The sequence below is a fragment of the Alosa alosa genome, chromosome 2 (genome assembly GCF_017589495.1).
Source record: "Alosa alosa isolate M-15738 ecotype Scorff River chromosome 2, AALO_Geno_1.1, whole genome shotgun sequence".
NCBI lineage: Eukaryota > Metazoa > Chordata > Actinopteri > Clupeiformes > Clupeidae > Alosa > Alosa alosa.
Window position 1 is genome coordinate 27,552,634 of NC_063190.1, and position 25,890 is coordinate 27,578,523.

General features: G+C 43.5%; 1 protein-coding gene across 4 annotated transcripts; it reads right to left on the reverse strand.

Moving 5' to 3' along the window:
* Positions 1–1,588: 1,588 nt before the first annotated feature.
* Positions 1,589–25,557, reverse strand: gigyf1b (GRB10 interacting GYF protein 1b). 4 transcript variants are annotated; one of them, XM_048234722.1, is made up of 24 exons: positions 25,097–25,557; positions 24,757–24,802; positions 22,364–22,493; positions 22,010–22,105; positions 21,597–21,711; positions 20,264–20,369; positions 19,865–20,079; positions 19,348–19,532; positions 16,576–16,726; positions 16,116–16,307; positions 15,478–15,629; positions 14,716–15,019; positions 13,885–14,051; positions 13,451–13,551; positions 12,872–12,978; positions 11,605–11,681; positions 11,350–11,484; positions 10,452–10,697; positions 9,857–10,065; positions 4,443–4,606; positions 2,852–3,030; positions 2,628–2,672; positions 2,341–2,449; positions 1,589–2,077 (listed from the first exon to the last, which is right to left on the reverse strand). In XM_048234722.1, the coding sequence occupies exons 2-24, from the start codon at positions 24,789–24,791 to the stop codon at positions 2,010–2,012; spliced, it is 3,288 nt and encodes a 1,095-aa protein (XP_048090679.1). In that variant the 5' UTR covers positions 24,792–24,802; positions 25,097–25,557; the 3' UTR covers positions 1,589–2,009. The 4 variants fall into 4 exon arrangements, with proteins under 4 accessions (XP_048090679.1, XP_048090670.1, XP_048090661.1 ...); XM_048234713.1 differs by having other exon boundaries at positions 11,605–11,684; XM_048234704.1 differs by having other exon boundaries at positions 22,004–22,105.
* Between the last annotated feature and the right edge of the window lie 333 nt (positions 25,558–25,890).

The following is a 25,890-nucleotide window of genomic DNA, read 5'->3' on the forward strand; positions in this document are numbered from 1 at the left end:
AAATGCAATATTCAAAAATACAATAAGGTAGCAGCCTTAAAGTGCTCCAAATCATACAGTTCAAATACTTTCTCACTTTGTGTTTACAACAATAAAAAAATAAATTGTCCTATACATCAACAAAAATAAGTAACTTAGCACGGCAATGCTATCACACAGAATCACAGCGCCATGACGACTGTGTAAACCAGCCAATTAGAAATCAGAACTCACTCAAACAGAGTTAAAGGCAAATAGTTCACATCTAGATGCGCCCCCCCCACCCCACCCCCAGCTCTGGGTGAGAGTATGCAGTAACACAGCGACACGCTGTGAGTGGCATTGGAGGGAGGGGGGTGGAAGGCAGGTAATGCAGTTTTATAATGATGTAAAGAGAGAAAAACAGAGCAGTTATACACACACACACGCAATATTAGATTTCAGCAGCCAATCACTTGGCTCTAAACTCTTAACTGTCCAATCAGAGGAGAGAGTGAGAGCAACACAGCACCAATGGCAAAAGAAGAGAGTGAATACCTCAGCCAGCCCTTTTACTGAGGCGCAGGCCTAGTGCTGGCAGTACAATTTTCAACTGCCTTCCTCAATCATTTGTTTTTTTGTCCTTTTTCTTATTTCACTCTTTCAGAAACCATGTACAAAATGATTGCAGACATTCTTTTCGCGCTCATTCTCTAAATCACACATTCCCACATGCACTCTCACTTGCACACACACTTGCATACACACCAGTATATATGCTCAATGAAGTACAAAATTATCATACGAACAAAATAAAAACATGGCATTTTTTATACATGTTGGTATAAAAACAATTGTGCAGAATTCTTCATTCAACACACTCAAATTCGCAATCACACTTGTGATCATAAAAATAATTCTTTCAAACTCTTAAGCTAACGCTAACTTTTTTCTGTTCTTTTGTTTGTTTTTCTAAACAAGTGCAAATTTTCAAGTTAAAAAAAAACATGTTTTATAGCTCTACCTTTTATATGAACATGAAAAAATACAACAGTGTTTTTTTTTTCCTTTCAAGAACAAATTAATTTTCTGCCGACTCATAAAAAGACTCCCATTCACTTTGTGTTCTCAATCTTGATCTTTCCGAGACTAAAAAGCAGAAGTTACCTCTGGCGCCTCTCTAATATATATACATACTCACACAAATGTGTGTGTACATGAATACTCTACACATAATATATGCAACAGAAAAATATTCACACGGTTTCCATTGTAAAAAAAAGGAAAAAAAAAAAACAAAAGAAAAAAAAAAAAAAGAGAAAATCAGATAAACTTCCATTTCAAATATTGAAATTGAAAAAACGTAACAAAGTGCGTTAAGTTCTTAAGGTGCTTAGTGTAGGAAGTGTGGAAGGAGCCATGGCAGCTTCACTGCACACTCCAACCTACTCTTCTTACTCCTGCTCAGAGGAGGGCTGGGGCTTCACAACCGACACACAAACAACAGGAACAATAGACAGGGACAAAAACTGATTTTAGCCTTTCACAAACTTCAAGACACACCAGGTTTGCCACTTCCGCAAACCCACAATCTATTGTGTAACCGGTGTGTGTGTGTGTGTGTGTGTGTGTGGAGGGGGGGCGGGCTTACCTGCCCTGTGATAACCTCAGCCACTTCACCAGCACGCTAGCCTGAGCTAACTGTGGCTAACAGCGCTGATAGCAGACTGAGGGCTGACGCTAAGCTAGGTGCTAATGGCTAAACGCACACTGTGAGCCAGCCTAGCTGCACATGCTCCCAGGCAGAACACACACAAATAAGGCAAGTCTTTAAGGTTAGTTATAGGAAAGAGAGAGAAAGATACAGAGGAAAGACTGTAAGGTAGGGGGGGTTGAGGGCAGTGGAGATCAAGGAGTGGGACTTGGGGGACATACACACACAAAGGTTGACTGCCCCTCCCACTGTGCCCTTCCACTGAGCAGTGCACATTCTTCTTGCTGTTCAGTCCAGATTTTAAGGCCTCCGGTAGACTCAGGTAAGTTCTGCTGGGTTAGTAATCCTCCACGGTCTCCATCTCGCCCAGGATCATTCGCTCCCCTGCACCCAAGAACGAGTAGCCTGAACAGAGCAGAACACATGGGCCGTCAGAGCCCACCCCAACCAATGGCCAACATGGGATGAAGCAAATCGTGGATCATCAAGTTTGAGTCTGATCATGTCTTTGAACTGAGCCGAAACAGCATATGTAACACCCCCTTGTAAATTCCTCAATCAATACAACAAAGAAAATGCTTGAATGCAATCCCAACCGATTCAAATACAAATTCCTTTGTGATTGGCCTCTCATTGGTATTCACACTGTTTGATAATTGGACGCTTACCGAGAATGCTGGGGTCAGAGTGGATCATCATGTTGGGCTTCTTCTTCATCTTGCTCGCCTGGGTGTCGTACACGCCGCCTTTCCCAGAATGGGATGCCTGGAACATGGACTGAGGGAGAGAAAACCACAGAGAGAGATAAGAAAAGAAGTAACATAAAAATAAATAAAAAATAAAATGGACACATGGAAATCAACATCTGCTGTTAAAATGGACACATGGAAATCAACATCTGCTGTTAAAATGGACACATGGAAATCAACATCTGCTGTTAAAGGGCTGACTGTACCTGCAGAGGGAAGTTCATGTTTAGACCAGACAGCTCCTTTGATAGCTGAAATGGAAACAGTTCAACTCATGACCATAAGACACAAGCAATACTGTGTGGGTATTACACGCACACACACACACAAGAATAACAGGGAAAAATAAATAAGGAAACGACACACAAAGTACACCGTCGCATCATCCACTATCGCCGGCACAGAGGCATAAAAACATGCTGACACAGACCTGCTGCTGCTGTTGCTGCTGCTGTTGCCTCTGCTGGTTAGCTTTCTGTTTGGCACGGCGCTCCAGGAACTGCTTGGCGAACTCTTTGGCTTCCACCGTGTCCCCCAGGTAGGCGCGGATGAAGTCGTGCACCTCGTAAGGCGACTCCACCTCCTTAAGATATGCCACGATGGTGGCCACTGTGAAACGCAGAGCACACAAAGACAAATCAGTGTAATTACTAATTAACAACAATTAATTACAGCCAATTACCACAACAGGAATATATTGAAAACGCTTGCTTTAAGAGGAAACTGAAGCACCCTGTGGCTCAATATTGGAACAGATGGAAACTAGGGAGAACGAAAGTGGAACGGGGTGATGCTAACAGTATGTCGGATGATTAAGGCAGTAGGGATGAGTGAAGGAAAACATGGCCAAGGATGACAGGCAGTGATCCAGAAAACAGAGCTCAGACTCCATCCGGCGGAGGAATTGAAGGGGGAGGTGGAGGTGGTGGTGGAGGAGGGGGTGGTAAGTGTGTGTGTGATAACTGGGGTATATCTGTAGATTTTTAGGGGTGCCACTCAAAAGTCGAAATAGCTGGAGGCTGGCTGTGTAGGAAATCATTAGGCACAGCGGTGCACCAAACCATTTCCCAGTTCTGCTTAAGACTCCTTTCAGACTTCTATTTTTCATGCATTTTTTTTTTTTTTTTGAAAAGCAAGCTGTTCCTATAACACTAGAAATGCTCTGTGCGGAGAGACAAAGACACCATGGCATTAGACGCTGCTTGGGAGTGCCAGACTGACTATGGAGTTGCTTTCTTTCTGAGCAAAGAAAAAAAAAGAAACATTACAATCACTTCTGTGGCTTGTCACTCTCTCAAAAGCTAAGGCGTGATGGCATCGAAGACTTCGCAAAACGTCTCAGACTCAAAAGGAGTCACTTAGTCGCGATAATAACAGGCTGTCGGGTTTTGAAGGTCATCTACACAGGCAGGATGAACTTTCACGACATACGAGGGGACGTGGAGGAGGAATGTAAAACTGGCCTGGAATGTGAGATGCACTGCAGAAGTGAAGTGGATAGGAGTGGGAGGAAGATGGAGAGAGTGAGAGAAGGAGGGAGGCAGTAGCTGTTTGAGAGAGAGAGAAAGAAAGAGAGAGAAAGAGAGAGAAAGAAAGAGAGAAAGAAAGATGGAGAGAGAGAAAGAGAGAGAGAGAGAGAGAGAGAGAGAGAGAGAGAGAGAGAGAGAGAGAGAGAGAGAGAGAGAGAGAGAGGCCGCACAAGGAACAGTAAAGGCACGGAGGAGTGCGAAAGACAGGAGTGGGCGGACATGAAAAATATGGACTATGATGCTATCCAGAGAAGCAGTTCCTCCTTGAGGGTGGAGTGAAATATTGACTATCTGGGGATCTGATTGAGATAAATTGAATTGGATGACGGCAGACGGAGCATCCTGTTCTGACAGAGGCGAGAATAAGCATGGTGAAACCATTAACAGATACACAGCGAGGAGAGATGCTAGACTGCGGAGCCAGGGGACCTTAGATAGATAAATTGATTAAATGATGAGTGACTTGCGGGATGGAGAGACAGGCAGCCTCACCTTCCTGAGAGGAGGAGGAGTTGTTGGCGGAGGTGTTGAGCGCGTGCAGCATCTGCTCGCTCCAGGTGGTGAAGCCGTCCTGAGGCTGCGGCTTCATGCCCTGCAGCAGACGCAGCAGCTTCTCCTCGTCCTCCGTGTGCTTCCGCCGCAGCATGTACTGCTCACTACACACACACACACACACACACACACACACACACACACACACACACTTATTAGCATAAACATATCAAAACACATACGAGCATGCAGGCTCACTCACACATACAAACACACATGCATTTATTAACATAAAAATATCGACACACATACAAGCATGCAGGCTCACATTCAACACACATATCAACACACACACAATATATGAAGACATTCACACTCTGGAAAGGGGTGTCACATTACATTTATTCGTCCCAATAAGCGTACATATGGACATTCAGTTCGGTATGCAACGGATTTGTTTTACCTTAAAAACCTTTGGCAGTGCACCATTTGCTGTCCATGAGCTGTAGGACGCTAGTCAGCTTAGCCCAATCACAGTTCCACCCAGTCATTAGTGGCGTTCCCTAGAGCTCTGATTTAGGCCCCTTCCTATTTCTTATCCATTTCCTGCCACTTGCTCTCAGGAAATTAAGTTCTTAGGAAATTTTGAATTCAGTTCCAGTGAATATTCTTCCATCCTCTAACATCTGTTTGTCTACAAGGTCAATCAAATCTTGAGCGTTCTCCAACTTTCCCAAATTTAAGCCTTAGAACCCGATTGACGCAAAGTGCTGCACCCTTTCTTCTCTGTTACATTGCTCCGCGGCTGTTCATAGCAGCGAGATGAAACCTTTATAGCATGACAGAAGAAGTGGGGCTTTCCAACGAGACCACGCACTTGTCTGTACGATCAAGTATGAAAATGTAAAAAAAAAATCATGAAATTAAATCAAATAGCATCATTTTTACAGTCTATACTTTCATGCGTTCACCTGCGCACCCATTACTCTCGCTTTGAATTATCTCGCTAACCTGTGATCGCATAGATATGGCAAGCATATCAGATGAAAGAGGAGACACACGGCTATCCATTGGTACCATGTATATTGATCCTTTTGTCTTATAAAAACAGACGAAGTGACTGCAAAATATTAATGTCATGTTTTTGTGGCAAAGCATGTTTATAATCCAACGCTATCGTGTGTTTCTCTACGGCAAAGCATGTTCATAATCCGGTTTTGAGATTCGAGCAAATTCCTGCATGGCATCCAATTCAAAGCTCACATTGCATCCCAGTTTGTTGAACAAAGAAACACATTTTTTGCCTTTACTTTGTTCATGGCAATGCAGTAAAAAGTTGAGAATCATTATGGCACACATGCTAACACGCAAACTTGGGTCAAGTCAGGTCAGATCAGTTCGTGTCATAGATACGGAGCGCAGAAAGGTCATTTTTCATCACTAAATAAAAAATGGCATTTATTTCCATAAATCACACACCACATATTTCTGTAAATTGCTCAGCCCCAGAGTATCCCTCCAACATGGCAATTATATTGCCTGATTCAGGACAGTCTCCCCTACACACACATGAAATGCATGTAGAGCTATGAGCTTGCTATGGTGAGATACAGGTCAAAATATAAGATTTTTTATAATACACTTTATATATTTTAATTCTTTAAAAATCTAAATAAAATCAATGCTAGTACTAATACATGACATGATGGCAGATCTGGACAGCCTAGACTCTGCTGAAAAACAATACATAATATGTGTGTGTGGCACTCACAATGACCAGAATAAATCCTTATGAATAAAGGTAGTGAAAATGCCCTAAAAACAGCTTAGGGTTCTAAGGGGTTAAGTAATAACAATGGAGGGTCATCTCAAGTATTAAAACAGCTATGGAATGGTCAAGAAGAGAAAAACAGTTAAGTCTAGCAGAGATGGCAAAAGTACTCACTTCCCGTACTCAAGTAGTACAAATACTTGTGTTAAAAAATACTCTGGTAAAAGTAGAAGTACTGATTTAACTTCTTTACTCAAATAAAAGTAACAAAGTACAGACTTGGAAATTTACTGAAAGTATAAAAGTAAAAGTAGTCTTGTGAATGACAACCATTCTTTATGCAACAGTACCTGGACCACACACATGTTACTAGAGTGTAAGAGTGTCAGTCTCTCTTTTTTTAAATCTTCCCATTACCTGCCAGTTCTAGCCCATACACACACCCCAACATTGCAAAAGTAGATCAACATAGAATGAAAATGAGTACTTTAGACCATTATTTGCCAAGGTATGCCCATGCGTTTTGTAAAGCCCTGGAAACTCCCCATAGGACTTTTGGTTATCCAAAATGCATACGGACAATAAACGTATGCATTCTGAGGTTTCTTGTAGACTATTTGGATTGTATGTCAGGTTCTGATAAAGAATGACTACACAAAATGGAATGATACAGAAAAGTCTCTATTTTTGCATTTTCTTTGTTGGCTTCATGGGTGTGTATAAGATGGACTATACATCTGCAGTGGCATTAAGTGGTTCATAGAGTGTTGATGAGTGAACAGTTGTAATTGGTGAATAAACTCTTGAGAGGTGGGTAAACCTCGTTTTAGCCTCCACTACATCCCTGTTCAAGACCCAATGCTGCATCTACTTATTGCTAAGGAAACACTGTAGCTAGAAGTTAGGGAAGCACCAAAGGTGAGGAGAGGAGGAGGGCAATTTTGACTAAATTTAATTGAGACATACTACTATGTGCTAACGTCATTGCCATCATGCTGCAATGATTTGCCGCGAATGAATGCCGCCCAAGTGCAACGTATATTCCCATCGGCTATTGATGACGCGGAAAATAATAACAGTTACTCCACTGAAATTATTTGAAACTAAAGTAACAAGCCAGTTTTGTAAAATGTAAGGAGTAGAAAGTACCGATATTCGTGTTAAAATGTAAGTAAAAGTAAAAAGTCGCCTAAAAAATAAATAGTAAAGTAAAGTAAAAATAACTGAAAAATCTACTTGAGTACAGTAATGAAGTATTTGTACTTCGTTACTTCCCATCTCTGAAGTCTGGCCATAGTTCTTTCGTCCCCACAGATTAAATGTCTAGGTCTCATCCTTATCAATACTTTACACTTCACTCCGAAGCACACAGCAATAACATTACTTGGTCTGCATATTTCCATCTACAAAATCAACATCAATTACCTACGCCTGCCTCTTGCATCCAACAGCATTTATTTCCCTATCTGGTCTTCCTCTCTAACTGCTGCATAAACTTATAGTTCAATATTCAGCTGCCTGTATTATTAACAGACCTGCTTCCAAAAAAACATTACTCCAGTCCTTCAGCAACTTCACTGGCTCCCTGTTCCAATACCTTATTGATTTCAAGATTCTTCATAACCTATCCCCTTCACACCTGAGATCTGCTTCTCTTCATATTCTCACCCTGCCATACCCTTAGATCCTCCTCCAACCGTCTCACAACACCTCCTGACCGTATGACTACCATGGGGTTAACTGCTTCCTTGCCTCTGGAACCCTCTCCTATAAGACACTCCGTCTACGAACGTGTCTCTTTTTGCGCTTAATTGTTTTGTGTGTGTGTCATTGTCATTTATAGCTTCGCCTTGTCTGAATGTTCATCGTTCGCCAACTATTTTTTATTGTGTATTTTGTTAGGTGTCCTTTAATGTCTCTGAATACAATCCAGTATTATGATGACCTTTTATTGTGCTTGTCTGTATACATTAAAGGAGAATTCCGGTGTGATATTGACCTAAAGTGTGTTGAAACACTAGTAACTAGCGTTTCAACACTAGTGAAAAATTCAACACTAAGGAAAATAAATCAAGAGCCTATGTTGAGTACAAATATGTCTTCTGAAGGCTTAAACAGAGCCCAGCCAAAAACTCCAATAAAATTTGTATCAACTGTGAGGGACAGCTATGACCATGCAGGATTATCCAGACCAAACGTGATGATTTTGCTACATACTATTCCTATTTATGTACCAGCTTGCAAAATTTGAGCCTCCTACATGGTTTAGTTCTTGCGCTGTGGGCTTGTGAATTTTGACAAAAAAAAAAGAGGCCGAACAAAATCGACACCCCCTCCCCCTGTAAAACTGGCTGTATCTTGGAAAGTATTGATCTTACACAGGGCTTAAAATTCATTTTTCAAAATGGGGGGGAATTCCCCCCTTAGGTTATTCATGTAGGGGGGATTTACACAATTTGGGGGGGAGGGGGGGTCGATTCTGATACCAAGTCAAGAATTGCGATTTCAATACTTCGATACTTTTTTAAAAAAAGTGTTTGATTTTGGGGCCCCCACCACCCTGACGTCATCAGTAATATATACTGTAGTGGGATCATTCACAACAGTGGACATCCTAGATTCTGCTTGACTCTCTCCACACACACAAACACACACTGAAAATGATAGCTTATGTGATATGTTTCTATCATATATTTTTGAATTCATATAGAGTATTTATTTAATAATGTGAGTATTTATTTTAATAATAATACTAGTAAATAATTTTACTAGTAATTACTAGTAGCTAAACATATTTAGTAATTTGAATGCCTCATATTGACGTTTAACCTATAACACTTAGGCATATCTTTAATGTGGTGTGTAGGTCCAATTGAGTGCACATTGCTGATGAGTAGGTGTAATTGAGTGCCTGTCACTTTAAGAAAATACATTGAGAGTAATTCTATGGAGTAATTAGCCCCCCTTCAACCTGACGGTTTTAGGCTATAGTCGCTAGTGAATAAAAAGTTGTGCATAGTGCAGTATGTGTATGCAAATTATTATGTTTTCTATGTCATTAGATACAATAAATGTTCAAAAACTAACATGTCAAGACAATCTTTCTGGGATCAAGTGTTGACGTGACCTGAGCTAGCAGGATTGTTACCAAGGAGCTCTTTCCAGATGTAAAAGTTTGCCATGGTGGCGAGCCTATTTGGCGTAAGCGCCAAAGTGGTTCTCTCTCTCTCTCTCTCTCCGTGTGTGTGTGCGTCTGCATGAGGCTATGTTCAATTCAACACGCCACTTAATGATTAGGCTATATTAACGTCATCAGACAGGCTGTAAAAGTGTATGCGGGAATTTCTCGCATTATGATGGCTAGAGTTGCGGGACTTGAACAAATTATGCACAATACCCGCAATCCCGCAGTGAAATTTAAGCCCTGTTACATAAGAGTAATTTTACAGTGTGTCTCCTAGGTAACATGGGTACACCTGGTAATTTTTTCAGAACTTTTTTGAGACCTAAGTGCGTGGGCCCTGGTTGAATTGACGTGGAATGACCCTGAGGAGGGTAGAGCCTTCAATGGAGCATTACTGACACCCTTTTTACACACAACACTTTTAACTGACAATAGGCACGCACACACACAGACACAAACCTGAGTGAGGGGCTGCTGTGGCTGTTCTTGAGGCTCATGCTACGGTGGCTGCTCTGGTTCTTCACAGCCTCGTCCCAGAGGCCCATTCCTCCAGAGTTGCCTCCACTGCTGCCCCCTCCACTGGCCTTTCCCTCCAGGCTGCCCGCGCCCCACATGCCCCCCACGCCACCGTCACCCCACTGGCCCATCGTCAGGCCACCATGCGACTGCTGCGGAGGGTGAGAAAGATGGAGGGAGGGAGAGGAGGGACAAAGACGGGTTGTAATAAATAGTCTGATTATTCCTAAATCATTTTAAAATGTTCCTGTAGTTTAGTCACAAGTAAAGAATCTGATTCAGACAAGAAAATTGCACTCGATGCATTTCTAGTTCAATAACCCAGGGAGGACGTCTACAATACACAGCAATGCTGTTATAATAGCAAATCACAGCTAAAAAGTGCAACAGCCTATTCCCATTCCCCAATTACCCAGTCCACAGAAATACCCGATACAGCCATCATTGTGTGGGACTGAAGAACAAAGATATCTGTGTGTCTGTGTGTCTGTCTGTGTGTCTGTCTGTGTGTCTGTCTGTGTGTGTATATATGTCTCACCCGGTCTCTTGGCTGCTGCTGCTGGACCCTGTGCTGCTGCTTGAGCAGCCGCTCGGCCTCCATCTCCAGCAGGTTGAGGGGAGTCTTGGGGGGCTTGGCCAGCGGGTTGGACTGGGCTGAGTTCCAGCAGGGCCCCTGGGACTGGGCCCCCACGCCCACCACCTGCTGCTGCTGCTGCTGCTGCTGCTGCTGCTGCTGGCTCTGCTGGAGCAGCTTCATGATCAGCTCCTGCTGCTGACGACACTGCTAAATATAAACACACACACACACCATACAGAGACCACACACACACCACATAAACAAACATGAACACATTTATATAAAACCACATCACATAACATATGCACACCATACACACACACACACACACAGCAGTCTGTCAAACTGAGAATTCTACTGAGCACCAGTGATTAATGCAACACTTCATTTTCAATTCAATCCACTTATGACAGTGAACAGGGTCTCTAGGCGCTTGGAAGGATCCAAAGAACCAGAGGACTTCATAGCAAGTCTGTGTCTATATCAGGGCATTACATGCCTACCATAAGTGGACCAAGATCACTGAATATGTGTGTGGTTTTCTCCACAGTGGAACAGTTCTTGCTCTAATCATTTTTTTTTCCTTCTACTGTGTGGGTGTGCCCGATCTGTGTTACATCATGTGCATCTATTTATGTGTATCTATCTATCTATCTATCTATCTATCTATCTATCTATCTATCTATCTATCTATCTATCTATCTATCTATCTATCTATCTATCTATATATATATATATATATATATATCTCTATCTATCTATCTATCTATCTATCTATCTATCTATCTATCTATCTATCTATATATATGTGTGTGTGTGTGTGTGTTTGTGCGCGTGCATGCATGCATGCATGGCTCACCTGTTTGCGGTGGAAAAGCTCCTCCTCTTCTCTCCTCTTCTGCTCCTCCTGTTGCCTCCTCTTCTCTTCCCTCCGTTTCCTCTCCTCCTCCTCCCTCTTAACCCTGAGTTCAGCTTCACGACGCTCCTGCTGAAGCTGCATGCACACACAAACACGCACGCACACACACACACACACACACACAGAGGTGAGCCAAGAATAAGAGATATGTCAGTAGGGAGTGATAAGGGTTGACTGGAGGAGACTGTCCCTTACCTTCTGTTGCAGCTGCTCCAGCGTTAGCCCCTGAGGTAAGTTGCCCATGGTTAAGTCCCACAGACTGGCTTCACCGCCTGCTACACACACACGCACACACACAAACACACTTTAGATTAAGGGCCAATCTCATTTCTCTGTTTTACCCCTTACCCCATCCCCTTAGTTTTGCGCTTTCACGTGAGAGGAAGGGCTATCCCAATTCTCTTTTGGATCAAGGGGTAGGGCTAAGGGGAAGGGGTAGATACCCCTTAAAACCAAGCATTTTCACGAGCTTACTTGAAACCGAGGGGTAAGAGAAATACCCAGCATGCACCGCTCACACCGGAAAAACAAGCACACCGAGAGATTCATTGATATGAAATGTTGAAATGAATTATGAAATTAATAAGGATTATGAAATTAAAATGGTAATTGTTTTATGTTGCATTCAATCTTGTGACCATATATTGAAGGTCCTGTTCTTCATGAGGAAGTTTTAAAAAATCGCCGTTTTGTGAATGTTAACAGCACATCATTATTTGCGCAAATGTCTCGCATTTTACATATTTCCATGTCTGATACCCCGCGAATTGGCAGCATACTATGTCCGAAATGTAAAGACCAACAGCAGCTAAATTCGCTGAACTTTTTTACCGCTCGTCTGATATGAATGCTGCATACTGTTGCAGACTCCTCGCATCTAGGCTATTACAGGTAGCGATTGCTTCTGATGTCAAGTAACGACCATTTGGATATTATTGTAAAATATCGAAGGAGTTGTGGGATGTTTACATAGCAAAGTGCATGTTTATTTTGTCCCCCATCCCGGTTTCATTCACCCGGACCAGGTGGTAGGCTACGAACGAACATAGGCACGTTTTGCTTTTGTTGAAATAATTACTGAACGGTTTTATTCAGAGCTGAAAATGCAATGATAGTCTATTTGACAGAAGACAGATGTAGGTTGCTAGTGACAAAATATTAGCTATCAGTGTGGTATGAATTACGTTTAATTCAAGTGTTTCAATCATCCCAGCTCTGCCTTATAGTTGGCTGGTGGTGTCTCATTTCCAAAGAGAATATTTTCACCTCTATGTCTTGCCACTCGGTTTTGAGGGACAAGGGCTAGGGGTAAGATGAAGGGATAGGGGAAGGGGTAAAACAGAGAATTGAGATTGGCCCTAAGACAAACGCAGGAATATTCAACATCACTGAGTCTCACAGGTTGTGTGTGTGTGGATGTGCTTATGTGTGTAGGAGTGTAAAACTTGAATATGATTGTTACCTGACTGCTGTGAAGCTGAGGTATGCATATCCCACAAAGACCCGCTGTCTGGGACCGACATGGACCTGTTCATAGCTGGCATCATGCTCGACTCCCCACACCGGTTGCTGATAAACACAGCATGTATCAAAACCACAGTCTCTCTGTACCACAGCTCAATGCTTTTCCGTGAATGTGTTCTATGCTTTAAGTCACTTGTTACTGGCTCGTGCTGAGATTTCATTGGGAGTTGTGAATGGTTGTGGAGTTGTGGTAATTTGTATGTGTTTGAGTGTACTTATGTATGTGTGTGTGTGTACGTATATGGTTGTGAAGTTGTGGTAATTTGTATGTGTTTGAGTGTACTTATGTGTGTGTATGTGTGTGTGTGTGTATGGTTGTGGAGTTGTGGTAATTTGTATGTATTTGAGTGTCTGTGAGTGTGTGTGTACAGATAATAAGTCTGCTTCACTGGTAACCAATTCATGAGCTGGTAATCTCATCTGGAGTTGTTATTGGTTGTGGTGTTATGGGTGCTTGCATGTTTATGAGTGTATTTAAGTGTGTGTTAATATAGTGAGTCTGCATGTCTCTGGTCACCTGTTTATATGCTGGTAGCGCATCTGGAGCTGCTGCTGATACAGGGCAGCGGTGGCCACCTGCTCCAGCTGCTTCTTAAACACTTCCTGGTCCATGTTGCTCTGCAGGGAAGCACACAAGACAAGAGTACTTAGTCTATCATCAGTATATTTTTTGTCTTGTCTTGTTTTTTTATCTATTTATTCTGTTTTTGTTTTGCTATGCTATGCTATGGACCCAGCAATGGAGTCTGAAATAAATAAATAAAGAAAGAAGAAGAAGAATGGCTCTTAACACAGCAGAAATGTTATGAAGTAAGTGTAAGGACAACTATATGCCTGTGCGTCTGGAGCAATTACAGAGCGTCTGTGCGATAAGGTCAGTGAGTTATGGGGAGGAAGGAGGCCTGAGGCGGCGGGTGTGGGGACGTGGGGGAAGTGGGCGGTGGTGCTCACCAGCAGGGGTGGTGGGGAGGGCCCAGGGGAGAAAGGCACGCGCCCCCACATCTTGATCACGTCTCCCAGGGGCTGGAAGCCCTCGTCACAGCCCCGCTTTACCAACAGGGTCATGGTGAAGTAGCCCGCCTGGAACCACTCGCACATCTCCACGGTGGAGAAAGGGCCTGATGGAGAGGGAGAGAGAGAGAGAGAGAGAGAGAGAGAGAGATGGTGAGTGAGTGAGAGTGTGTGTTTGAGAGAGAGAAGAGAAAGACAGAGAGACAGAGAGAGAGATGGAGAGAGCGAGAGAGAGAGCGAGAGAGAGAGAGGGAGAAAGAGAGCAAGAGAGAGAGCAAGAGAGAGAGCGAGAGAGAGAGAGAGAGAGAGAGAGAGAGGGAGAAAGAGAGCGAGAGCAAGAGAGAGAGCGAGAGAGAGAGAGAGCGAGAGAGAAAGCCTCTCTAAAACTACTCATAGGATGTGGGTGGGGGGGAAAGAGGAAAAAGGAAATGAAATGAATAAAGTAAAATAAACAAGGAGGGGTAGAAGAGGGGGATGAAAGAGCAACTGAAAGTGGGAACAGCAACAGACAAGGATAAGTGCAGAAGAGGAGATGGACATGGGGATCAAGGAAAAACACCATCAGCACTACAAAAGACAGGACACATAGGGACCATTCACTACATCATAGCAGGGGGAAAAAACGCAGCGACGTCGGCAGGGAGGCCATGAAAGGTTTCTCTTTTGAGCATGGTGAGGAACAATGAACGTGTGGTCAGTGAGCATGCCCTCAACAACCTCCTTTCTCCTCGGGGCTGCAGGGGCTAGGGCGAGTGCCAACGCGTGCGCTACCTTGGATCTCTCCTTGGGGGTCTTTGTAGAACCACTTCATGGCTGCCTCGTGAGAGAGCGGGAGCGCGCTGGCCGGGTGCGCCAGCGAGTGCGACGAGGCCGAGTGGGAGTGGCCGTGCGGGTGCGTGGAGGAGGAGGAGGCGGCGGCGGCAGCCGCAGCCTGGTGGGTGTGAGAGTGGGCGTGCGTGGGGCCGGCACCGGACCCTGCGCTGGACCCCACGCCGTGGCTCTCCTGCAGGGCCTGCGTGAAGCGCTCCTCCTCCAGGGAGGTGTCCTGGAGGGACGCCACCATCTTCTCTGCCTCCTGTGACACACACACACGCACACACGCACGCACACACACGCACGAAAGGTACTGAGTGCTGGAGGTTTCTACTGGTCAAAGCTTTCAGATAAAACTGGTCTACAACAAAGTGTCTGACTCCTTCTAGAAAGGTCTCTCTGGAGATTCTGTGTTTCTGCTTGTGATAGTGCAGATATCGTTCTGATGTATTAAATCAAAACCTCTAAAGAAATTGGTAAAACATCAGTTCCCCAAAATGAATGTGAATCAGCGACGCATAAATACAAACTCACTACTGAAATCCATAAAACATCCAAGTAGCTTATGATGAAATATCATAGCAATATCTACAACAGCACCATCTTTACCCCACAGATTGCTAAAATCACCTTGACCCACTCAAAAGTCATAAGAGACACCCCGAGCACATGAAGCTATGCGATGCATTGGGAGTTCACTGTTGCACGTAGAATACTTACTTGCTGCAAGTGCTTCATGCGCTCCTCCTCCTCCTCGTTGTCTCCACCTGCTGGTGGGAGGTCCGCTCCAGCAGCTCCAGAAGCAGGGGGAGACGAGACACTGTGAGAGGAGCCGGTGCTCGGCTGACCACTGCCCCCTGGTGGCACTACATCTGGAATGACACGTTAGAGGCCATTACAGGCCAATCCCTCAGGCGTCTATCAGTGCACCCAAGACCACTGCAGTCTTCATGCATGCATGTTTGGTTGCCCGTTTTCTTTTTACTTTTGTAAAAACAAAATATTTAATATACTTTATTTTTCAAATAATCCAAATAATTCACAACGATCTGAAATGTGCACTATCATGTAAACATTCTGGTAAATCAAGTTTTTCTGCACTAGTCAGCAGTCAGCTTTCAGCACCCAGCTGAAAGACCAGATTCCAAGGCTGCACATTTAGTAAGCACCACAGTGACAGAGAGAAATAAATCAGAATGCTGGCATGCTTCACCCTAGCAGACGGTCACAAAATCACAGCATATGCACTAGAACACTTACACTTGTCTAACACACACACACATAAAAAGAAAAACACTACTCTCTCTCTCTCTCTCTCTCTCTCTCCCTCACACACACACACACACACACACACACACCTTCAGCAGGCTCCCGAGTGCTGTTTATGGGCAGTGCTGAAGCAGGGGGTGCAGGCTCTGGATTGGTGGGAGGGAGCAGAGTCAGCGAGGGTGGGGGGGCAGGCATGGCTGGGGGAGAGGAAGAGGAGGAGGAAGATGAAGGCCCGGGCATCATCATCTCCACCTCAGTGACCGTCAGCATCTCACGCTCATCTGTGGAGAGAGAGAGAGAGAGAAGAGAGAGAGAGAGAGAGAGAGAGAGAGAGAGAGAGAGAGAGAGAGAGAGAGAAGAGAGTGAACGTGTGTGTGACACAGAAATGTCACATATGATTGACAAAAAAAAAAAAAAAAAAGAATATTCTGCATACTAACATAACTGAGAATGATAATGTATTGACATAAAAATGGAGCAGAAAGCGTGTAGTAAACAGAAATAAACAGATGTAAATGTATTCAAACTGAACATCAGAATGGAACTGACTGAAGAATGGCTGATAGACGGAGGCGGCAGCGGAGGTGGCGGCCTCCTCACCTCCCTCTCCGGCACTCTCCCTCCGCTCCTGACCCCTCTCGTCCTCCAGAGCTTCAAACTCCAGCTCCTGGTCCTCGGGGATGGGGTCCCGCGAGCTCTTCTGCGCAACACAAACACAAACACAAACACAAACATCACAGGGGGAACACGTCAGGCCAGGCCAGGGGGATTGAATCCCATGTGTGATGCTTGGCACAGCAACACAAAAGCAACACAACACAAAGTATAAATAAAGATAAGCTGTGGGGGAAATCCACTGCACATCAATCTAATGTAATAACTCTTGAGACAATACTCATTAGCTGCAAAAAACAGGTTACGCCATTCAAAGCAGCATAGATATAGATAATGAGCAAAATGTTAGAGCAGCAGTAGGAACTACAATCCAGAAAAACCCCGGTCAGGAAATAGAAAACGTAAAAGCAATGGAAAAAAAAAAAAAAACACAGCACAGCAAACATCTCAGCCAGCAATGGACATCAAGAAATTGCATAAAATGTTGCTCTGTTATTACTCCTTATCTCCTTAGTACTTACTTACTCTAACATTGTATTATTCTAACACACACACACACACACCAGGGTATCTGCACATTTTTTAAGTCCAAATTTGAAGACTTTTAAGACCTTTTTAAGACATCTAAATGGAAAAATTAAGACTATCCCATGGCAAAAAAGATACATACGACAACTTAAAACTGTTTTATGCAATCGTTTTTTTCTAATAATTTGAACACCCACCCCATTTTAGATGTCTACAGAAGTTACCAAATATATTTTGGCGAAAGAATTGTGTATGAATTACCTTTACAGCTATAAATACCCAACTTTAGGGTCTGGACTAGTTGCTTTTGAAGCTGGCTGTACATATCTGGTTGTGCTACTGGCTGAGACTGACTGTATCTGACCTGTATCTGTAGTAGCCTAGGCTACTTGCCAAACATGTGTACTGGACTGGATTCCCTTCAATATTTTTTCAAAGGTAGACTAAGCTATTTCAATATTTTAATAGGCCTACTTTATATAATTGACTATGTGCATCTATTGCTCTCTCCCATATGCAGCAAAGCAAATCAAAGTTGATCCACTACTTGCACACCAGTTGTATTTAAACCAACCAAAGCTTGACTGGAACATTGTAAAACTATTGACTTGTTTTAAAAAAAATGTATGGGAAAAGTGAAACCACCCCATCAATTAAGAGACAGGTCCTCCTCACATGTTCCTGCTGAAAAACTTTTTATGTAGACAACATTTTATGTCGTCACCGACATGCAGTTATATTTCCCAACTTTTGCGAAGTACTGGGAAATGCTGGCAAGCAAGCTGCAGACAGATATTACAGGTAGGCTATAGACAGATATTTACTTAGGCTAGGCCAGCAACACACGCTGGAGAGATGCAAACAGATCAACTTCCATGTATTTCCTCCTGATTGCAAAAACGTTTGTTTTCTTTTTCCGTCGGTCCGTGGTTTCTTAATAAATTGCGCAGCAAATTATCAGACGAGTGACAGAAGCACAGGTCCGTGCATAATTTGACCAGCAGTCTTCGTGTCCATAGTTTGTAAAACGATGCTGCATCCGAGCAAATACGATTCTAAGCCCAACGCAACTCCAAAAATGAGCGTCCGGCTTGAGGCTGCGCCGGACAGGGCTTTTAAAATCCGTATGTCCGGCCTAAATCCGAACGTATGGCCACCCTATCGCTAACTGGCCTAACTCTTTCTCCCGCTCACGCCCCTGATCCACTAGCATGCGATGCGAACACCGCGACGCAGTATCCCTATTCATTTCTATGAGAAGCGAATTCCGCACCCGCATAGGACTCTGGGTATGCGCGACGGCGAGTCTGCTAATGGCTGCGGCGCGTCAAAAGTTCAGCAATCCCCAACTTTATGCAAATGAATCCGTCCATCGCGAGGCGAGGATCCAATAGTAGAGCAAAACGCAGGGGAGGTCCATCATTACGTAGCCTAAACAAAACCTAATTTTCCGGTAGTGTGGTTACCGCCAACGTACAGAAACATGGTCAGATGAGAAAAAATAATCATAGCAGTGTCTACATTTCCGTGTTTGTATGATGTGTGGCTAGAATCCTACATGGATAACTTCATGATTGAAATGTCCGCCCAAATTGCAAACTAATTTATAGATGTGACTTTCCCTCGGTAATTTCAAAATAGTGAAGGGAAACATTTTGTTTGGTTGTTTACTAGGCTACCTGCTCTTGCCCTGCCGTTACCACACATCTACAAAAGGGGACGCCCATCAAAGCATCTTCATGGAGGGTAGCGTCGCGATTTGGGGAATTCGCATCGCGTGCTAGTGGATCAGGGGCGTCACTCTACCGCTCACGGCTACCTGCGTATCTCTCAGGCCTCGGCTACACCACGAAAACGTCAGGCATATATTTACATATTCACTACCGTTGTAACAGCTTTAATGACACCCGTGAAAAACATCTTCACCATGCAACCACTACACCTTATAGTCACTTATAGCCTAAAGTTCCGTTTAAAAAATACACGAAACCGGGTGGAGACATTTCACTCGCTCTCTCGCACTCGCTAGCCTACACAAAATTAATACCTGCTTTTCGAAAATTCAAGACATTCCACACAATTTAAGACTTTTTTAGGCCTTAAAAACCGAAAGTTGTATTTAAGACTGAAGACTTTTTAAGGATCCGCGGGAACCCTGACACACACACGCACACACACCTTGATGCACATAAAGGCTCCGGACGAGTCGAAGGTGCCCATCTCTCCATCCTCCTCGTCAGTGCACCACTCCGGTAGGTCCCGGTCGTCATCCATTCCATCGCTTCCGGTACGTCGGCGACCGCCATCAGGGAAGTCGAACTTCTTGACGTGGTCACGCCACCCTGCTGAGCGCGGGCCCCCATCTGTTGGCATGGGACAGGTGATTAAATGCATCACAAAGCCATTTTGTGCTACATTGCATCCATGTTCATCTAGCTTTTTTTCCCTCACGTAGACCTTTCATAATGGATACACCGTAGCCTATATTTTCTTTTTAAAAATGTCATGTTGGTCCCCATGATTCCTTTAATGAGCAAACATAAAAATTACAAAACACATTAGGCTATGCAACATCACAGTAGTTTAGTCAGATTGTCAGATAACTTGCCCAGACTCAGAATCTACTTTAAGTTCGTCCTGGCCGTATGAGAGAGTGTGAGAGTGTGAGTGCGTGAGTGCGTGCGCGCGTGCGTACCATCACGTCTGCCTCCCACGGTCCTCCAGCTTCCTCCTGGCTCAGTGGCGGCAGCGCCGGCGGCGGCAGCAGCGGCGTCCTCCTCCTCCTCCCTCAGCGTGCGCCAGTTGTCGCTGTCAGAGCGCGAGAAGTCCTTCCGTGCCCCCGCGGCACCCTCCTCGAAGCCCACCCGAACCCCGTCTCTCCGCAGGGGCTTCTCAAAGCGACGCTCACCTCTGCTCAGCCACCAGAACAGGACAAAAGAGCAAGTGGGGAGTCAGTAGAATAATTCATTTTTATAAATAAATCCTTTTAAGAAAAAAATGTTTGGACATCTAAATAGGGGGGGGGAGCTCTCCTCCATTACTTGAAGATAGCAACCCATCAGTGACCGTGGCGTGTGCAGCCCCCTGGACGTACCTGTCGTCCCAGCTTTGGCTGCGATGCATCTCTCTGCTGCGGCCAAAGCCCACCTCTCCTTCTTCTGGACCTCTTTGGTAGAAACCGCCCTCTCCTCGTCCCCTTCCTGTCGACACAGACAAATATGAACATAATCCAAGGCACAGCTTTTAATACTATAAAGCTTTTAATAATAATCAAAAACAAATTAATCCCTGTACAAAACAACATATGCAAATCCTAATTCATTGTTGTTATACTACGATATCAAAAAGTGAGAAGGCAGCAGCTGGCCTGTACCACCTCAGGGAAAACACTGTTATGATTAGGGTTGGGTATCGTTTGGGTTTTATCCGATACCGTTGCTAAATCGATACTTTTAAACCGGTGCCTGAACCAGTACTTTGTTTTTACAATAAAATGGTCTAAAGCATGAATTGCTTTCTTTTTTTTTTATTGATAAGACAAATTTGAACATGAAATTGAACTGTTATATTCAAATTACTATCAATATCTCATTGCTTCTACACATAATAGATTTAAATGTTAAAACAGCTTGCCATGGATGCACACACAATGGTAAGTTCTGCTTTCAAGTTTTTCCAATGTAGGCGGCTTGCCATAAGGTATGTTAAAAACAGCTTGCCATGGAACTGCTTTCAAGTTCATTCAGTGTGTTCCCAAATGCTTCAAGAAAATCCCCCATAGCACACAATAGTTTTTTTTTTTTTTTTTTTAAGTATATTTTTTTGGGCTTTATGCCTTTAATGATAGGACAGTGGAGAGTGACAGGAAGCGAATGGGAGAGAGATCAGGGATGGGATCCGGAAAGGACCACGGGGCGGGAATCGAACCCGGGTCGCCGGCAGCTGGGGCCAGTCACGCAATAGTTTTAAACATATTACATATGCCGGTGCTGAAGTGTTTCGATTCCCAGCACTAGTAGGCATTTTAACAGTAACTATGCGCTAACATAGGCTAACCTGTCAGAGCAGCTTAATTAGCGATAACGTACGAAGATGGTTCCGTAGCCTCTTTGACAGCTCAGGGATATCAATGCAGAGGTATGTTTGTTACGTACATACTGTATTTATGTTTTTGCAAGCAAACTTTTAGCATGATCTTCATATTCATTGTGACGCTATATGGGCCTCATGCACATGAAAGATTAACGTCATGTCATTATGTTGTTCAGAACACACCGTGGTACCGAAATCCACGTTGTTATTCCATTATTCCGTTTGCGGCGGCGGTGCCATATTAGTAGCAGGTTTCGGTGCCTAACCCTAGTTGTGATCCTCAACGGGTTAACACCAGTAGTTATCATTAATTAGGTCCCTGTGTTCAGGCTCACCTCTTCCTCCTCGAACAGTCCCTCGGCCTCGGGCCACTCCCACAGGGGCAGCCCCTCCCCCTTTTCCCATGAGCCTCAGCACAGCAGAGCTGTTCACGGACATGGAGAAGTTCCTCTGCAAGGAGCAGGGGAGTAGACCCATAGGGAAAGGGAGACAGGGAAATAAAACAAGGTAGGGAGGTTGGGGTTGGTGGTAGGGACCCAGACAGAGAGAGACAGAAAGAGAGAGAGAGAGAGAGAGAGAGAAAGTATTTTTAGACAGAAAGAAATTTCACTGGCATCAACATGAAATGCCAACAACAGAAAGAATATCCTTTCTCCATTTTAGTTTACAGTCAAATGTACAGGCAGAAGTAAGTAAGGAAGTAAGTAGCCGCATCCCAGGTGCAGTGTAAAGATAGACAAACCTCTACCTGCTCTTCCTCCGTCAGGGGCACCAGGGCTAGAGGCTGCAGAGGCTGCTCCTGCAGCACGGGCGCAAACTCCTTATCCTGCAGCTGCTCTGGAACCTGTCCAGAGAAAGAGAGAAATAAGAGAGAGGGAGAGAGAGAGAGAGAGAGAGAGAGAAACCACAGAAGACAGACAGAAATGAAAAGAAAGAAAGAAAGAAAGAAGTAGAAACTAGACACGTGTACTTCAAAGGGCATTCAAATTTCATTAACCTTTAGCCTGCAAGCATGAAGAGGCTTGTGCCCAGCCCTGCGTAGGTGGCAGTAGGATAGAACATGGTAAATCATATCTAACGAGATTGTGCAGTGTCAGCGTACCTTATTATCTTTGATATAAAGTGCTAGCATCTCCTCGCGGCCGTAGCGGTAGTCGGCCAGCTTGGACTTTGGCATGGCGGGGGATGGAGGAGGAGATGTCACACTCCCCCCTCGAGATAGTGCACGGAGCCTGAGCATGAGCAGAGAGAGCACTTAGAAGCAACACCGTACATCAAACTGAACAACACCATCGACTGGAAACAGAATGTGAAAAGGTGCACAGATGATCAAAAACCTGATATGTTACACATCATAAACTAAGATCAAATTATATGAAGAAAAGTACAAAGATAGGAAAAACTTTAAGTCCATTTCTAAAACCAACCCGCCACACACTTTCTCTAAAACATGTTACCATGCTACAGTGTATCATATCATCACCTTCCTAAAATAATGGCATAAGTCATTTTTTGACAATAATGGTTTTCCCCCCTGAATCATCATCATTCAATTTTTGGTTAACTTTGATGTGTTTTTTGAAAAACTTGGAAAAAAAAAAAAAAAAAAAAAAAAAAAAAAGGCATTATTTTAGGAAGGTGACAATATGTCATGTATTTTTTCAAAGGAAATGACTCTGAAAACTCAATAATTCGATTTCCTTAAAGCCATCTCAAAGTTCCCTGCAGTACTACACTCAACCCTTTCATCACGAGAGCCCACTGCATGTGACTACCAACACACTACACACCACGAATACAAACCCACTGTCCAGGCCGAGACTAGGCTAATTTGAGCTTCCAGGCATTAATGGCTGGGGCCTCAATGTCCGAGAATGAGAAAACGCTTGCATCTCCATTATCAGACCGATAGCCAGTCTGTATTGTATTGTCCTAAATCCCTCCCACAATGCTGCCTCGATGTTAACCTCATGACCATATTCAGCAAGGGAAGTTCGAGTTCAAACATCATACTAAATGGTATTAAGTAAAAGTTGCTGTTGCCGTTTTTGCTCTGTGGAATTTTAACACACAAAAAAAGTGTCCCTCTCAAGGTAGACTCCATTTCTTTATACTGCAGAAGATGTGGATCTGATATAAAACAACTAAGCAGTTAGCCACATTTGTTTAGTGACAGTAACATTAGCCCAACTGGTTATACCATGAGTACCATGGCTATCCTATTTAGTACAAAACACCACTGGCTCAAAAGGAACCATGGCTGGCTAAAAAAAGTGTTTATTATCAATCACTTTAAATTGTATGGCAAGTACACATCCATGTGTTCATTTGAGCAAGCGTGTTTTGTAATGAAATATGATTAATGCGGGAATGTTGGTGTTATTGCAGGATTTTAATGTGTGCAGCTTGTCTGCTTCAACGATTCACCTCCACATGCCTTAAAGGGACAGCAGGCAAGCCTGATGCTTTTTCTCTACGAAACTCCCCCTCGCTCGGTCTGAAGCTCTTTTCCTTTTCTTTGCATCTTCCGTCAAGGGTCTTCGCTGCTTCTTCGCCGGCTCTGCCATTATACACACTTTTGCAACAATCTCTAGCGTTTCGTTAGCCTGCCTCTGTGCTGTAAACTGATCCTGCTTCGGGTCGGGCGGTAGGATACAATCGAACTTGCAAGTGGGATATTCTTCCTACAGGCAGTAGGGGCGGGCGAGAGCCTTTATTCGCTCCGTAATGAGTCATTTAACCATATACCGACTTACGAAGATGATTAATTAACACGAAAATGTTGCCTGGTATCCCTTTAATTGGCCTAGCTTTGACCCGAAAATGGGGAAAGGGATGTTGAGTGATTTGAAAAAGGCTCTCGGAGTTGTGGTACAATTTGAAATGACTAGGCTATGTGCTCCCCCTTGTGGTAGTAAAAGTGTCCATCCAAAATATGCATGCAATCTCAGCCATTTCTATACACAACACTGGGACACACTGAATGGAAAATAAAATACTGTTTAGCACGCACTATATTCGAAAAATCAAACGTAACACCAAACTTAGAAGAACGTAAAGGTGGCTTGGATGTGACTATAAAGCAATGTGCTGTTGATGGATATAGGTAGACAGGTTTAAATGAACTGTGAAAGTAAGAAGTGAAACTATGCCATGTCCATTTGATGTTTTAAATGGACGTGTTTTCATATTTGGGATAGAGGGGAGGTGCAGAAGCTGTGATTGAATATGCGTACAAAAAATAGCATTCCGCACACTGAATTAAACCTTAGAAGTCACCAAAATAGACACTTGAAGGAAAAAAAAAAAACACTGGTGCCAAGTTACAAACAAAGTAGTTGATCATTCTAGTGTAGAAGTTTGACTTAAGCATAATTATGCATATGTCCATATTGGCCTAAAAACACAAACATATTTAGGCCATCATGTGCACATGCAAGACAAGTGTATGAAATGTGCGCTCATGTGGTAAATTGTCCTGTGAGTGCAACTTACCATTCTGGACCGAAGTTAAGGGACTCTGCAGTCATATTCCTGTTCTCTGTGGAGCAAGACATTTCTGTTAGAACAGCAGAGCATGTTAAACACTGTCCTGCCTATACAGAACAAAACAATCTGGCTTTATCAGTACATTAAAACACCATTGACCTGTCACTTTTCAATCGAACACAGGTTGGTATCCAAGAGAGTCAATTCAAAGACAAAGGACAAATCACCACCCTTCAAATCACTTCACAGATAATTTGCTAACATTTTTGTGGCAAAGGCAAAACCCTAAGACGGGCAAACAAGGGAACACATTTAAAGTCACCAACAGTGTAAAGGGAGTCCTTACCTTCTCCAAAGGAAAAGCCTGGATCAAGTGTTGGTTTGAAGAGACTTTTTTTTTTTTTGGTTCTTGTGTGCTGTGCGCTGAGATGAACTTGACAGGGTTTAGCTCAGGGGCTGTTAGCCAATAGCTGCCAGAATCAATACAAGGAAGAGTGGCCAAACAAATAACGCTCCCTAAAGCTGAGCCCTACCAGTCAGATCTACTGAAACAGTTCTTTCAGGAAAAACAAAACAAAACAACACTTAAGACAGAGCTTGACTGGTAGCGGTGATAATATCAACTCAGTATTCACAAGAGTGATCAGAAATGTTAGTGTAACATAAGCTGATTTTCTTGGTATCTAGTGCCACATCATATTCTTCTGCAGGTTTAAGATGACTTTGATTTAGTTTTCCCCCCCCACTCCTGGCTGCTTGTCCTTTGCACTGTCCTGTTGGGTGTAATGCCAGACTATCCAGATCCTAACACCTGTGAAGAACAAGAGTAATTTTGAGATGGATACAAGTGTGTAATTTAATACTAAACAATAACATAAATGCAGGCTCAACTTTCATCAATCCGGCCATGAGTGAAATGAGGTAGACTATTACAATACAGAGCCACCCAAGTGAAAGAAGCAATGTAGTTCTCTTCATTCCTTTTCTATGAAGTGCTATATTTCACCTTGGCTCTAGACCTTGCAATCAATATTAATACAAATATTTATATACAACTCAATCAAATGACTCAGTTTATCACGTTACAACAATCTATTACATTCAATTATGAATGCACAACATATTAACCAAAGACCACCA